Genomic DNA, 16,428 nt, shown 5'->3' with positions numbered 1-16,428 from the left:
CGGGGCTGATGAGAAGCCACAGCGCTGAGGGAGTGCGGGGCTCAGGGGACCGAGGCACTGAGGAGAAGACATGTCCCTGAGGGAGTGTGGGCATGAGGAAAAGCCATGGCGCTTAGGGAGCATGGCCCTGAGGAGAAGCCATGGTGCTGAGGGAGTATGGGGCTGAGGAGAAATTGTGGGGCTAAGGAGAAATCGTGGGGCTGAGGACAGCCCTGGGCTGATGAGGGGAGTGCAGGGCTGAGGAGAAGCCAAGGCGCTGAGGGAGCATGACCCTGAGGATAAGCTGTGGCGCTGAAGGAGCGCGAGGCTTAGAGGAGTGTGGGCTGAGGAAAAATCATGGGGCTGAGGGGATGGGGGAGGCCACAGCCTGGCGGGGATTGAGGGGAAGCTGCAACCCTGAGGGGAGCCTGGGGCTGATAAGATGCAGCCCTAAGGGAGTGTGGGGCTGAGGGGAGCACAGGGCTGAGGAGAAGCCGCAGCACTGATGGAGCACAGGGCTGAGGGCAGTGTGGGGCTAAGGGAGCACAGGGCTGAAGGGAAACTGCGTCCCTGAGGAAAAGCTGTGGCACTGAAGAGAAATCGCGGCGATGAAGGGATGGGGGAGGCCGCGGCCCTGCGGGGCTGACAAGCCCGCGGCGCTGAGAAGAAGCCGCGTCCCTGAGGGGAGCACGGGGCTGAGGAGAAGCCATGGCGCTGAGGAGAACTCGCGGGGCTGACAGGCCCATGGCGCTGAGGAGAACTCGCGGGGCTGAGGGGCCGGGGGAGGCTGCGGCCCGCCGGGGCTGACAGGCCCATCCCCGGCTGCGCCCCGCTGCCCCGGAAGAGGCGGGCCGGGCGGCGGCGGCACCACGTGCGGCGGCATGGCGGAGCGGGAGGGCCCGGGCAGCGGTGTGGTGTCCGACCCCCGCGGGGTACTGCGGCAGGGCCGCGTCTTCCTCGACTTCTTCTGGGACATCGCCAGGCCGGAGCAGGAGGTGCGGCTAGCGGCCACCGAGAACCTCCTGCGGCACCTGCGTGAGGGCAGGAAGGTGAGGCGGGGGTCGGGACTGGGGATGGGTCCGGGCGGCCGGAGGGGCTGCGGGTTCGGGCGGGGGCGTGGTGGGGCGCCAGCCGGGCTTGCCGCGGGGGGAGCCCGGCAACCCCGCGGGGTTCGGAGGAGCAATGGGCACCGCCGGAGCTGGGGGTCTGTTTTTCAGGACGATGAGTTGAAGTACACCCTCAAGCGTCTGGTGGAAGGACTGGGAGCCACCCGCAAGGCTGCCCGCCCAGGCTTCAGCTTGGCCTTGGCCCAGGTGAGTATTTCCCAGAGCAGAGCGCTCTCCATCCCCTCACCCACCCCGGTCAGTTCCTGAGGTCTGCTTTGCTGCTTGTAAGGAGGCTGGAGGGCTCCCATGTGGCATCTTCTGCGTGCAGGTGGCAGAGAAGGCTCATGCAGCAAGCATAGGAAAACTGCAGTTTTAAATGGTGCTAGTATCTTTTAGAAGCACTTACAAAGGTATAAGCTATACCAATATCGTGCTTATGCTACAGAATTCCCTCCTGCCTCAAGAACCATCCTTAATTTGCAAACTTTGACCACCTTTTCAAATATACTGCATTTAGAACTATTGTAACTTAAAATTGACTTGCTCTTGGTGTTGGGCTGTTTATGTGGGAGATCAGAAAAGGCAACCCTTTAATACACATTTCAAAGGTAGGTTTTTTTATCTCCCTGTAGTTCGAGTCTGTAACATAGCAGAGTCTCAGCAGTTGGGATCACCAGTGGGGTCTGACCTGATCTCACCTCGGAAGTTGATGATGCAGATCATAGAATCATAGAATCATAGGGTTGGAAGGGACCTCTGGAGATCATCTAGTCCAACCCCCCTGCCAGAGCAGGGTCACCTATAGCAGGTTACACAGGAACACGTCCAGGTGGGTCCTGAATGTCTCCAGAGTTGGAGACTCCACCACCTCTCTGGGCAGCCCGCTCCAGTGCTCTGCCACCCTCAGGGTAAAGAAGTTCCTCCTCATGTTTAGGTGGAACTTCCTATGTTCAAGTTTGTGCCCATTGCCTCTTGTCCTGTCCCCGGGCACCACTGAAAAGAGCCTGGCCCCATCCTCCTGACACCCACCCTTTAAGTATTTATAAGTGTTGATAAGGTCACCCCTCAGACGTCTTTTTTCCAGACTGAAGAGACCCAAATCCCTCAGCCTTTCCTCATAAGAGAGGTGTTCCAGTCCCCTAATCATCTTTGTAGCTCTCTGCTGCACCCTTTCCAGCAGTTCCCTGTCCCTCTTGAACCGGGGAGCCCAGATGAGCCTGTATTCTTCCTGTTTAGATCAGGCCTTGCTCATGATCAAGAGTTGCGTTGCTTCTGTTACAGGGTCTTGCAGTTGCAGCAAAATGTTCTCATTAGTAATCCTGATAAGTCATGTATAGGGGAAAAAAAAAAAAGGAATACCAGCAGGTATATTTATGTCTACGCTAGTTCCTATTCTGACACATCTACTGATCTAGTTGTTTCAATTCTGGCCTAATAAAGCAGCACATCTGCTGCTATGCTGAACAAGTGTGCAGCTCTATTTCAGCTGAACTTGATAAAACTTCATAAAAAGGAAGAACTGCAAACTGAGCTATTCCATCCATCTCCTCAGGTTTTACAAGCTTTTGAGGAAATTCCATTGTGCACTGTCCTGGAACAGATAAAAGAAAAACACAATCCGGAAAAGGTGAAAAAGGTGAGTCAGCTCATAGCAGCATTGGCCAACAGCTAGTTTAAATTTACCATTCTCTCTTCTTTGAAAGCTTGGTGCCCAGATACTATAGTTTTGTGCTTCTTGCTAAGGCAAACGACCATAATGAAATAATGGAAATGTTTGTAAAAACTGGAAGTTGATGACACTGTCATCTGGCCCTGTTTCAGCTGGGATTCATCTGTGTGATAGAAAGATAGTCTAGGATAGTTCTTATCTAGAACTATAGAAAGATAGTCTAGAAAGATAGTCTAGGGTAGTTCAACACTAGATCTTCCAGCAGTCTTGTTCCACTGATCAGAGCTATAGCGGAATGTGAAATCTAACTGCTCGGTGAGGTGGATTTTTAACCCTTTTTTTTTTTTCCTTCTCAGAAACTTGTGGAAAATGCTGCTTTTGGAAACTTTTTTGGAGTTATGGCTCTGTTTCAATCTGGACGGCTTGTTAAGGTAACATTACCATTGTTAATGTTGTTTGTCAGTGCTGGTTCTAGGGCTATCTGAAGTGGAGAGAGGATCTAGAGAGAAAGGCTGGGTCATTGGCCAGTGGATGAGATAGCCCTTGAAGCATCAAGTTCGGTTCATTTCTTTTGCATTATCCATAGGCTTTCTGTGCTTTTTAAACATTTGTTCCTTTCCTGATTAGAACGTAGGAACTGTGTCAGGTAGTACAGGAGGTTCCTACCTTTCCCAGAAGGAAAGGATCTCTTGTCATACACGGCCAGAAAACACTGTTTTGGGGAAAGTTGAGTGGCCTATCATGAAGAAATTGTGTAGATTTCTTATTACAAGTAGACCTAAGGGTCTCAAGAGTGGATTATTACCTGAGCCTTCAGTTTAATCTTTGATGTTTTTCCTCTGTTTTGGGCTTATCTTTCCTTTCTAGGACCGGAAAGCTTTGCTGGAGAGCATCCAGCTTCTCCAGCAGCTGGCACATCACCAAACATACCTCAGAGATCTCCCTCGCAAAACTGTTATTGACATCATCTCTGAGGTATAGCCACAGCATGTGGTGGTTGGGAGGAGGGAGGACTTTGCTTTGGGGACTGCTTTTTCTTTAGTTTGTTTGTAGTTAAAAGGGTGTGTGTGTGGAAGAGTGAGTTTAAACTGTGGGAGCCGTTTTCTGTTTTATCTGTGGACAGATGCTCTTATTCGGGGAAGGATGCTCTGGTTTAGCTTAGTTTGAGTTCGTTATGGACAACCCCATAGCCTGTTTTTTCCCAGTTGACTTGCTTGGGTGGTACATTAGGTGCTGTGTTCTTTTGAATAGAAGTATGCTGAAAACTCTGGACAGCAAAACTTTTTTTCAGGCATCAAACCTGGGCCTAAGGTTGAACTTTGGGCTGTTGGGAGTGAAAGGATGTAGAGACATGGAGTAAAGGAACTCTGAGTATGTAGTAAAAGCAGAGAGTTCATTTACACTTTCCTTATTTTTTGTGGATATTGTTTGTAGTCAGTGTTAAATCAAAATTTAATAATGTTTTTACATGGGTCATTTAGCCTTGATGTTAGGTTTAAATGTATTTTGAAGCCAGTCTTTATAAATTAAAGCAGGTTTTGTGCATTTCTTATTTTATTGATGAAAACATGGGATCCAGTTTTCTCTAAAACCATTGAACACAGTTGTTTACCAGCAAGTCCTATTGAAACAAGTAACTTATTTTTGGGAAATATAATTAAAAGCTAATACAAGAGTGTATCCTCCTCCCTGGGCTGAACGGCTTTACAGACAGGAGCAGTCGGACAGCAAGAGAACAATTGCAGCTGGAATCAGTTGACCAGAATTGGTATCTGATGACAACATATTCTCCTACTGCACATGGCTAAGCACCTGGGGACTGTATGGCAGTACTGGACACATCCATTATTTATTTTTGGTTGTTTCACCATAAAGACTATTTCTAAAGTTTCTAGAACAATGCAAGCTTTTAGTAAAATGCCCTACAATGCAGGTATTTTAATATACTACACAGCAAGTTAGTCAGATGCCCTCAGATGTTTCTCATATGCTCTCGCCTTCATTCCTGTCTAGGTTCCTGAGACTGTGTTTGAGGAGGTTCTGTTTGGCATCTTGCAAAGTGACCTCGCATCAGCCTTCACATCCCCAGATAACCTGCACCTTTTGCTTGTGGGCATACGGAAATTCCCTGGCGTTCTGAAGCCTCAAAACCTCAAGAAGCTCTTTGGCTCATCTACTGTTGTAAATGAGGAAAATATTCCCAGGTAAGTTCTTAAATAAGGAGCATTAAATGCAACATTCTCGGTCTCTTGGCTAGCAGTGAGAGAAATGTGGCTTTCATTCTCATACCTCCCTGTATTTGCCACTCCAGGTGTTTTTAAGGGTTAGGCGCTAACTGTTGTGCAGGTTCCTAAATTATAGCACTCTCATTTCCAGTGCTCAGGAAATGTTCTTTGTCCTTCAGCAGGATGAATATGGCCTTCAGCAGTCCCCTTCCAGGCCAGATTTCTCGCATTATTTTCTTTCTTCTTCTAGACTAGTAGAGCTTCTGCAAAGCGTTGCCAAGTCTGAGAAGGAGGACAAGAAATTGCCCAACGTAGCATTTGATTTGCTACAAGTTTCACTGAAGGAAGATGCCTTTGAACTGTTCTGGAAAGAAGGTGTAGAGGATGGGCTGTTGAAGGAGAAATCGGGACCTGTGAGGTTTGTTTTAAGACGCATTGTTTGTTGTTTTCCATATTATCCTTCTGTTTCTTACTCCACTCTTTCTGCTGCTGCCCGGTGGTAGAATGGCATATGGTTTCTCACGAAGAATGTCAGAACACTTGCTTTTGGTTATTTAGATGTTCATGAGAAACTACAGGGAGCCTAAATCTAGGAGTTAGTAAGATTTCTCTTAGAATTGTGACATATAACAAATTGGGTGAAATTTAACTAGGACGGCACATAAAGGTGATGCGCCTCATTGGGCACAGAGGTGTCTTAAATCTATAGATTGCTCCTGCAAGACTTGTCAGAGGAGCTCTACTGTCCCTTTCTAAGTGGTTGAGAGGGAGAGTCATTGGACTTTGTCTGTGTGATTTAAGAGGCCAGCTCCTGTGTGAACAAACCCTAGTTCTGAAATCCGTGTCTAACACTGCTGGACTTGTGCTTTGTGGGATGGACTGAATTAAAATGCCTGGATGTGTTTGGATTCTGACATGGTCTGTGTTTTTAAGTAGGATATGGCTGTCGCTGACATCATACCAAGAACTATTTCAGCTCCTTTTTCAAGTCTAATACTGTGTCCTAGTAGGATTATTCAAGTTGTCTGTTGAGACTCATGCTGTGTAAAAATGCTGCAAAATCTGGAATACAAATCTGTGAGTGTTTTGCGGGAGCATAATTTAATTTGGGCTATAGCAAGGCAGTCTGTGGCCAGGTTTAAATCTTTCTTACATCAAGAGTTTAAAAGTTGTAGAGGTGCACCTACAAAACATTTCCTTAATATATTACATGAGTCTAACAGTGAAAGGAGACCATTTTCAAAGTCTGAGCAGTTTAAGTCTTGTTTTACTTGGCTTGGGTATGTCTGAAAATACCCTTTGTATGCTCAACAGTGTTGCTTTTTTAGCCTGATTTCCTGCAGAAACGAGGCTGGTGCTGTCCATCTAATAACTCCTGAGCCCATAGGGCAATTCTGATCAAATTTGACAGCAAGTTGCTGTCAAAACTAAGTAAATTTGCTTAGTCAAAACTAAGTTTGTATTAGGAGTGTGGAAATAAATATGTGGGGAGAAGAGATCCAGAAGGTGGATCAAGGAAGGAACTGCTGGTGAGGACTCATCTTTTTCTAGACAGCGGAGGACCTGCTACGGGGAGAGATCTCAGCAGCTATACCAGTCAGAAGAAATGCTTTGGGCAGTAGGATTTTTGAAGACAGGATCCATGAGTTTTTGACTTCTGCCTTCCTGCATGCTCCATGTGGCCTGCCCCACCGCTTCTTCTCTGTCTCTCACCCTTGTGTGTGGCTTTACTGCTGTGCCTCTACCTGAGGGAATCTTCTTTGTTTCCACTCAGTTATATGTGCTACCGGTTGCTGGGAAGTGCTCTCCCCTTGTTGTCTCTGGATCAGCTACAGATAGTTCTCAAAGGGAAGGTGATGCAACACTATGGAGAACACGTGGTAACGAGACAGGTAGGTCTTCTGAAAGTACGCGTGTTCAGGGCTAAAGACCCCATCCTGAGCAGAAGTCCTCTCTGCCCTGCTTTCTAGTTTCACATTGTCTTCTATAAAGAAGTTTATGTAATTTTAGACCTTGGACTCTAAGGTTATACTACTGGTTGCAGTGGGCTGAGTATAGACTGTTTAATCACCATTGCCTGTTTGCCTGTTTTTCATTCAGACTTTTTAAGAGTTTTGAAACTGTTCAGCACTGACCTACTTGCTTTCATTGATGTTGCTGAGACAGTTCTAACGATGGGGGAAGCAGAGGAAGGGCAGCCCTCAGCATATTGACAGTGTGATATGTCATTCTTTAACAGTGCTTTTGATTTTGTGTCCAGAAAGTCCTTTTTGTCTGTCATTGTGCTGGGTGTTGCAGGAACATTTGAAGGCAGAGGCAAAAAGGGACAACTCATGCCTTTCTCTATGTTGGGTGCTTGTTTCAATAATCACATCTGAGGTTTAAGCACAAATTTTATTTGGGAATTGGATTTTGGAACGCCTCTTTCTCCTTTCCTCCTGGGAAGCCAGCAAACAACACAGCCCTGCAATAAAGGGAAGAAGAATAAAAGGGGAATACTGATAAAAATAGGCTTTGGCTTGGCTTTTTGTGGTAACATAATCCTAAGCCTCCTCATGTGGGCCCAAAAATCATTGCTTTCTCTTGGGAGGAATAGGACTTTGCAGTCTTTCTGATCTGGTATCAAAGCAGCAATAGATGCGCGTGTTTGCTCTGAAAATAATGCTTATTGTGGTGCCTCCCTGTATGGACCAACTTTCTCTATGTTTATCCACTGACTTAGTTGTTTTCCTGTTTCTTGTTTTTTATGCTTGTTCCACAGTGAATTAGGCTGTGTTCTTCCATGTACATCAAAAAATTTGTTAATTTAATTCCTGTCTGAAACGTACAAATCCACTGAAGACAATGATTGACTAAATGGAAAGAGAAACCCCTAATATTGTTGATGATGAGGAAGTAGAGAAAATCTTAGTTTTAATTTGTTGGTGTTGTTTCTGTGGGTTCGTTTTCTTCCTTGACACCAGTTATTTGTTTTGGAAAGCAAACACTGTTATCTTGTACTGTCTTATGGGGTTCCAGTTGTTGTTGGAGATGGAACTAGACAAAGCTTGAGTCTGATATTTACTGACAGTTATTTTCCTGAATCCACTTTTTTCAACAGGGGAGCCAAAGTACTTGATTTGCTTTTTTTGAGAGATGATTGTTGAAACCCGTGTTGTGAGTTATTAGCCTAATTACAGCAATCTCTCCTGGAGTTTTTCTTCCAGCTTTCATACTGGTGCACAAGTATTGAGTTCTCCAACAGCAGAAGCAGAAACTTGCTAAGTTGTGTTTTGTGTGAGATTTCGTGCAGGGGTATGGATATTTATGTTATAATTGGATGGATTTGTAGTTAATTAGGAATTTATAGCCCCTTTATTTAAAAGAACAGTTTTCCCTAGACTTTCATTACTGTTTCTGTTCCTACCAGGTCACTGGGATCATGACACTATAGCAAACAAGTTGTTTTATTAATTTACGAAAGTTGCAGTGCATTTTTGGAATGAAGCCACAGCTTGCCCTCTTTGAGATTTCTTCAGTTATGCTTTTGTTTTTTTCCATAACAAAAGAGTAGGATTGAATACTGAGGGCTATGAAAGAACATAAGGAAATTGAATGTATGGTGAGATGGGACATGTACTGGTGGATGGCTCGTGGATCAGTGGCAGGACTGAGGATAGGAGAAAACAACAACACTTCAGGATATAGTTTTTAGGTTAAACGTGTCAACTCCCCCACCTTTCAGAATGCCTCAACACTTCTGAGACACCAGGGAGAGGAGGTGGGATTTGTTCTACCCACTGTAGGTCAGCAGGCTCCAGGGAATTGAGACTGGAATTGATGTGGGGGAGTTTCCAAATCGAGGGAAAGTCTAAGGCAGATGATGTGAGAAACGTCCTAGGCTTTTATTCAAAATAAGAGCTGATCAGCCTAGGAGCTTAGCTGCACTGGCCAGCATGTGGTCCAGCCTGCTGAAGCTTGACTGTTTGTGAAGGTCCAAATTAAAGGGTTGAAGCTGGTACATGATAGGTTTCTGTGGTTCCTTACAGTAGTTGCTCCTATATGAGGAAGACCCTGAGGTGAATTTGATGACCTGCTGTATGCCTTATGACAAATGTTCAGGCACATGACTCTAATTTACTTATTGCAGTCAAATCTGTAAAGTGATTTGTACTTATAAAGACACCGACACTCAGTGTGAGATTCCTAACCTGCTTGTTTGGCCATGTTTTTCAGCTTCCAAAGCGATCTAAGTTTGCTCCAGAGATGGAAACGTATATAGATGAATTTCTGAACAGCTGTGATGACCCGGAGAGGCAGCTGGCAGTGATAATCGGCTTCTCTACTCTCACCAACCAGGGCAGTCCAGTGTTTTCTGGCTCTTCCAGGGTAGTCAAACACCTTCAGCCAGTGGCATTGCAAAAATACGTTGACTGGCTCAAAGACATGTTCCTCAGGCCAGACTTGGACTGTTGTTTAGACTTCTCAAGTAACTGGCAAAAGCAGAACCAGGAAAACGTAAACATGTGAGTGTATAGATCATACACCTTCCTCTTCTCTTTCTGTTTTGTGGTTAGAGTTGCTGCCTGTGTGAAGTCTGGTTTGGATGGCCAACGTTAGCTGGTTCTTTTGCCATGAGTTGACAATTGTCATCTATTCTGTTTTTTCTGTCCCAGAAGGTTTAGCCCCAGCATCTGACTCTTTTGCTGGGCCACAATTAAATTCTGCAAATAGGAGGAAACGTGGTGAGAACCAGCCAGCCTGACCAAAGCAGACTGGATGACCAAAGCCTTTTCTCTTGTCTTTCTAGCCCTGACAGCTCCTTTGGCAGAAATCTCCAGTGGCTTCCTTTTTTAATACAGACTCTCAGGTCTTTGTAGGAATTTTGCATCCCTTTTATCTGACTATTAAACTGGCCTGAGTGCTGTCATCTCCTTGGCCCAGAGCAAATCACTCACTTCCATGTCTCAAGAGTAGCCTGTAAATACATATATCCTTGCGAGGCATTTGTAGCAATTTCTAGCTCGAAAAACTTCCCAAGAGAAAGTTCCATCCTCTTTGGCACTGCTGCTGGCTGAAGAGCTACAGCTTGGTGCTGTGGGTACCAAGTTACTTGTGGAGGCCTCTTCCAAGGAAGAAGTAGGCTGTTACTCTACCGACTACTGCAATTCTTGAAGTGCTTTTTGCTAAACTGCAGTACCTCAATGGGGTAAATAGACTGTCTTTTGCATAGTAAAAAGCGACCTTGGGGAAATTACCTCTTCTATTATGTGCCTGTTGCTTTCTTACTAAATAACTTTGTCACCATTAGTGTGAAGCCTCTAAATATCTGAAAGTCACCTCTTGCTGTAGTGGATTGCGTGGTTTGTGTTTATTTCGCGATAGTGTTCAAACTACTGATTGTGTCCTCTTCCTTATCGAAAGAGCACACCATAAGATTGTTCGATTAAGAAAATGGATCATGCTCCGACTTTGTAGTATCATTGAAAGTCCAGTGGAGAAAGAAGAGCACCTTGTGATGGACGTTTCCAGGTGAGGATGAATTAAAGACTTAATGCCACATGTGGTTGGAATAATTCTGTTTAGCTCTATATCAGTATTCAAAGTAATCTGTCCCTGTGACACTAGGCAAATTAAGTAGTGGAAATATTCCATAACATAAATCATTTAGGAGACTAGGTTCTGTTTTCAAAATACCATCTGCAAATTTGGACCAACTCCTGTCATAAGTAGTTCAGGCACTTAAAATCACCTTAGTTCCATTTGTTTTTAGTAAATTTTAGGTTCCTGTTTACCTAGACTGCTGGAAGATACTTGTCCTGGTTTTGGCTGGATTGGCCAATCAAAACAACAGATGTCCCCTCCCCCTCAGAAAGGAGAGGAAGAGATAAGGAGATTTACGAGTTTAGAAAAAGAACTAAACTACTTTAATGAAAATAATAATAAATAAGAGAATAGTAAATAATAATAGAATAATAAAAATTAAAGGAAAAAAAGTATACAATATATACAAAACCGTATCCAGCTCCCAGGATGATGATCGCATCAGCAGCAGACACAGGGGAAAGTCCCAGACTGGAGTCAGCGACAGGACAGGAGCTGAATTCCAGAACTAGAGTCAGGAGTGATCAGATTGGGATCAAAGGCAGACGAACAGACAGGGCCCTCCTCAGACGTTTGCCATTGAAGAAAGAGCGAGCCAGAGCAGCGTTGCCCCTTTGATCCCTCAGCTTTTATACTGAGCGTGATGCAGATGGGATGGAATACACTGTTGGTCAGTTTGAGGTCACCTGTCCCGTCTGCTCCTCCCTGCGGGTGGGACCCCTCTACGCTTCTCCGCTTCTGACCCTCTAACAGGGCAAAACAACGAAGTTAGCTGACCTTGGTTGTTATAGCAATAAGTATAAGCAAGAGCCTCTGTGCGCACCATTCCTTGGTATAATCAGGTCTTACCACTCCGAGAGTGAACAGTTTCTGAACAATATGCTGTTAATTTCAGACTTCAGTCAGTTAGAAGAGGCCCAGCTAAAAAGCAAAATTACAAATCAGAAAATTGGTTCTGTTTTACCTCAAACCAGGACAATATTACTTGTAATCTTTGCATCGGATCTTAATAAGTATTTATCTGTGAGTTTAAAAGTCTTGGAGAATATGACCCGAATATGACCCACATCTGACAGTCTGAGTATTGTATTGTGTGGTGTCAAGTATTGGCATTTCACTTTTGTGAAATCCTTAGCATCCTTCTGTCTTCTTCACCCTGTGTGCTTTGAGAAAAGGGTCATCTTATAAATAGTGATTTCTTTTTTTAGTGCACAGAGGTCCTTGAATAAAAATGTGGTCAATATCTGGCGCTGTTTGGTTTGCACACGTGGATTGTTTTTGCTTTGATATGACCGAGCTGGCTCTTAATTTTGTCCTTGTTTCCATCCATTCTAGGTTTTGCTTCTTCCATGCTTTCTTTGAGGCTAAGAAAAAGACTGCGCAAATACATGAGGCAAATGTCCTTCCAGCAAAGCCTCTAGATGAACAGTTTCATTCAGTGGCAGAAAACTACCTCTTTGGGTAAGGATTTTCCTTGCACGCCCTAAGCTTGGAAATTTCTCTTTTATCCTGAGGATAAGATCAGCCTACAAAGGGCAGAGCAAGAGGTTTGGGATTGTGAGCTTCTATTGTAGCATTTGTTTGACTCCAGGAGTAGGGAATGGCTTTTTTTAAGGAGATCCTAGATGGATTTCCTAAAGATCCTTGTTTTGTACAATAAAAACATAATTTTACATGGCAAAAGTGCTGAGTATGTTTATGATGATCAGGTAGGTGTGGAGTTGAGCTCAGACTGCTTTTTCTCATAAGGTTTCCACTGCCTCTGTTGCAAGCTAGAAGTGGAAAGACCCAAGAGAGAGGTGGTGGGGTTGTGAGGGTTGCTGTTGGCTTTCTGTCTGCTCTGCATGTGAGCTGCTGATGGCTCTGCAGTCCTCCCTGTAGTAAGGGAGGTGGAAAGATGCTTTTAGGTGACTGCTGAAGCTGGTGCTCGAGCCTCAATAGAGGGAAGGCAGAGGACATGGTGGGACACAGAATGGGAAACAACTGAGAATAGTAGTCTGTGTCCTTGGGGGCACCAGGTATGCTTGGGGACACCAAGACAATGAGCTATACATTACTGTGCTTGGATACAAGCATGGGTTGAAACTTAGGCCCTGTGAGTCTGGGTTGCAATGAGTGACCAGAGCTCTGGGATGAGAGCACTCTACTGGTGGGTGTTATTTTGGACAGTGTGAGGAGGTTGTCTGGTTCCTCTGACGGTAACGTGCTGGCTGTTTTTCTTTGCAGGATGCTTAATACTTTAAACATCTTGACTGTTTTGGGGGATACAGCGAAGGCTGCAGCCTTGAGGGAAAAGCACATCCATGGTGTGACTGCAGACGGGAAGCTGTGGATCTATCTCCTTGTTGAGTATGCCAACGAGCTGCTTTCCAGTGTGCATGTCAAAGCTGTGAAGCCTTTAACCAAGGAACAGAGGGATGCCTGGGAGAGGTGAGATTTGGCCAGTAAAAGAGAAATTGTGTTCTCTTATCCTCCTGCTGTTGTTCCGGCTGCTGTAGCAGAGCCATTTCACAGAGGTGGCAGTTCCATTTATTCCCTTTGAGTATCCTGCACCTGGATTTCAAGATGCCTTTCTCTCATTACCTCGTTCCTTTCTTTCTGTTCCTTCTGTGTGTTAGGTATGTGTGGGTGGCTGTGTCCTTTTCTGTTTTTGCTCATAATCCCTCTCACGAACATGATTTTAACTCTGCTGATCTTTTCCCCTAATAATGCCCACACTAATTTCTCAGTGACTCTTTTCTGGTGCTCTTTTCTGAGCTTGATTTCCCATAAAGATCTGTGCCTTGTCTGTAGTATTAGGAATCTTGCCCATGCCCAAGTGCAGAGGTTTTTATAAGCCACACAAGGTGAGATAACTATTGTTGGGTTAAGATGGTATACTATATGTATGCCCAAGTTCAAGAAATTAAATGTTAAGTACAGAAAATAGTATTACAGATTTGGTCATGTTTTTAGTCTGATCATAAGAGAGGATTTGCTGCTGTGATTGTGAAAGACTCAGAAGGGTTTCTTTCTTCAGAACACTTCAGTCTGTGAAGAATCTGCAGAAGAAGGAAAATAAATCAGATAGTGCCAAAGTCGTTGCTTTCCAGCAACTTCTGCTTTTAATGGCCATTCATCTTTTCAAGGTAAGACCTCTGAAGCATATTTGAGTGACATAAAATGGGCTGATAGCTGGGCTTTCTGAACACTGAGCTGGAGAGTTTCTTTGTGTTCAGAGATTTAACCTTTCACAGCCTCTGGCTTCTAGAAATGGGCAATTGGCAGCTAATAAACTGTCATTCTTACACTGACCGTAGACAACTCGCAAGGGCAAAGCTTGGCCTGAGCATTGTTTTTGCCTTTGATTTGCTGTTGAGCGGAGCGATTTTTACTTAGATTCATATTTCCTTCTGCAAAGGGGTTGTAGTAGCTGATTTTAATATCTGTACCTATTTAGAGAGGTACTTAGATTTGGGGTATATTCTGTCTGTTGTTGTTGGTAGTGGGGAATTCAGAGAGGGTGTTTACTGTCTGCTTGTGATCAAACAGGATCCATCTGAAACAATGGATGTTCTGAGTGACCTTCTGAACTGCACAGAGAGGGCATTCAGCAAAGAACCTAAGAAGAAAAAGGCTGGTGAGTCCTTCCTGCAGAAAGAACTGGAGTGGAATTTTTAACGGTCTGTCAAAAGACAGAAGATGGCAGTTCAGTGAAGCATTCTGACTGCATCGGTTCTGTCTTGATGCACTTATCCCCAGGAGAATCTCTTCTCCTTCATTCTCTTTCCTTGTCTTTCTAAATGTCTTGTCTCTTGCTCCAGCTCTCTCTCCGCATCCTCAGTGGGTTGTGTTCCTGCCTGTGTGCCTGTTAGAGGGTAGGTGGGCTTCAGAGCTGGCCATTGTTCATATGAGCAGTGTCCAAGGGAGTTCACTCTCTTTGAGTCCTTGTTCTGTGCTGGCCAAGAGCTTGCCTGAAGTGGTGGTATCTATCTGCCAAGGCAAAGCTGTGGGCTCTCCTAATAGCTGGCAAGCCTGAAACTTGCTACTTTCAGAGCTCAAGTTCAGGGCAAACTAAGTGTGTCCTGTGTGTAGGTACAGCCTGTTCGCTGATTTAGGCTTGTCCTCGTTTAGGGCCTGCGGAGCTAGGTTGTAACTCAACCAGGACAGAACCTTGGTCTTTTGACTTCCTCTCTAACTACGGTCTTGTTCTCTTTAAATATCTGTGTGAATTTGAGGGTGCTGTGAAAATAAAGCTGTAATTCTGTGGTGGCTTGGTTTTATGTAGATCAAGATTCACAGACTTTTGCACTAATGGACCGGTTTCAAATGTCAGTACTTTTCATGGGCTGCTGTGACTCCTGATTTCATTGAAAACACTATAAAATGTATATACTTTTGCTGACTAGCTGCTGATTGTTTTAATGTGGCCAAGTAGGTGTTGCATGATTTGCAGAACTGCTAGTCTGGGTAATGATTTAATGAATAGTAGGTTTTGTTATCTGGTGAGGCTTTGCAGTGGCCTAAAGACGGTTTCAGGCATGTTTCTCACTATGGTTAGTAGCCTTTCAATACAGCTACAATCTTCAGCTTCACAATCGATTATTTCTGGTCTGTGTTGCCAAATGAGTACTTCTAATAGTCAGGTAGAAGGGCTATTATCTTTTCCTTGGTGAATTTTTGTGCAGTCTGTTATTTATGTGCTAGTGCAGTGTTTTTACCTCTTCTTGTCATTGTTTGTCCCTGTGCAGACAATGCAGAGCCAGGATGGGTTGAGGTGATGGTGGAAATCATTCTTTCCCTCCTTGCCCAGCCCAGCCTACTCATACGTCGGATTTCCAGGAGCGTGTTTTTACGGATATGCCCTAATCTGACAAAGCGGGGCTTGCAGCTGATCCTGGATGTAAGTAACTAGCAGGGCATTGTGCTGTTTGCCTGTCTGGTCCTTAACAGATATACAAGCATGTCTCTATTTTGTGGTTAAATAAAAGCCTCCTTGATTTAGAAAGTGTCTGGCAATGTGTGCTACTGAATTTTAAATGTATCTTACAGAGAGGTGGTTTTTGTTTTTTATTTAGTTAGTTAGTTATTTTTATTATTTGTTTGGGTTTTTTTATGGGAACCTGAGATCTGCTAACTTGAAGCTGTATTCTTTGGTAGTTTTAGGCTGATGAAATTTCTGGGTCAGTTTATATAGCTGGTAGATTTTATATGTGAGTATAAATGGTAACAACTTCTTTTTCCTAGAAAGGCTAAGCATAGAGGCGCTAAAAATAAGCGACACTGAAAATCCGAATTGGTCGTACCACTGAGTAAGGTGGTATCTTCTGAGAGAGTAATATGTGGGTTGCAAAGATGGGCTGTCAGGTACTGTATATGATGAATCTAATACTTCCTTTGTAACAAATCAAAATGTGTGATGTCACCAGTCTTTTCTCTCCACCTCTTTTGTTTCTTATAGACAGAACTTGGCATATTAACAAACATGATATTATAAGCCAGAAAGTAGAATGCCCTTACGTACTGTTTCATTATTCAGCTGGCTTACTGTGCCGAAATTCCTGTCTGTTGTACACAAGAAATACATCCAAAACAAAACGCTGAAAAAACAAGTCCCACTTTTTTCAGGTTCTCGACCCGTACCAGGAGCAAAATGAAGAAAGTGCTGTTATTGTGATGGAAGAATCAAACAAAAAGATCAAATCTGCACATGACATGGTAATTGATATGCCATCGCCAGTGACAAATACTCTTCAAACCTTCACTGTTTAAAAATAATGTTTCTCCTGATCTGTGGTAATAGATGGAGTTGCATTTCTCTGTTGAGTAAAATGTCTATTAAGATTTATTTTAAAAGTGCAGCGTACAAATGGCTTGTTGGAAGTGC

General features: G+C 44.2%; 1 protein-coding gene across 1 annotated transcript in view; it reads left to right on the top strand.

Moving 5' to 3' along the window:
* The first annotated feature begins 836 nt into the window (after positions 1 to 836).
* MYBBP1A (MYB binding protein 1a) overlaps positions 837 to 16,428 on the top strand; it is a 62,023-nt gene continuing 46,431 nt past the window's right edge. Inside the window, exons 1-16 of the mRNA XM_054209612.1 lie at positions 837 to 1,028; positions 1,197 to 1,292; positions 2,638 to 2,721; positions 3,111 to 3,185; positions 3,622 to 3,729; positions 4,768 to 4,958; positions 5,230 to 5,397; positions 6,754 to 6,871; positions 9,195 to 9,484; positions 10,383 to 10,490; positions 11,898 to 12,023; positions 12,789 to 12,992; positions 13,582 to 13,690; positions 14,094 to 14,181; positions 15,293 to 15,444; positions 16,170 to 16,259. Coding sequence (XP_054065587.1) covers positions 861 to 1,028; positions 1,197 to 1,292; positions 2,638 to 2,721; positions 3,111 to 3,185; positions 3,622 to 3,729; positions 4,768 to 4,958; positions 5,230 to 5,397; positions 6,754 to 6,871; positions 9,195 to 9,484; positions 10,383 to 10,490; positions 11,898 to 12,023; positions 12,789 to 12,992; positions 13,582 to 13,690; positions 14,094 to 14,181; positions 15,293 to 15,444; positions 16,170 to 16,259 — 2,175 coding nt within the window. The 5' untranslated portion in view covers positions 837 to 860. The remainder of the gene's footprint in view (positions 1,029 to 1,196; positions 1,293 to 2,637; positions 2,722 to 3,110; positions 3,186 to 3,621; positions 3,730 to 4,767; positions 4,959 to 5,229; positions 5,398 to 6,753; positions 6,872 to 9,194; positions 9,485 to 10,382; positions 10,491 to 11,897; positions 12,024 to 12,788; positions 12,993 to 13,581; positions 13,691 to 14,093; positions 14,182 to 15,292; positions 15,445 to 16,169; positions 16,260 to 16,428) is intronic.

This window comes from Rissa tridactyla, chromosome 7, assembly GCF_028500815.1.
Source record: "Rissa tridactyla isolate bRisTri1 chromosome 7, bRisTri1.patW.cur.20221130, whole genome shotgun sequence".
Taxonomy (NCBI): Eukaryota; Metazoa; Chordata; class Aves; order Charadriiformes; family Laridae; genus Rissa; species Rissa tridactyla.
This window is presented reverse-complemented; position numbering and strand designations above follow the sequence as displayed.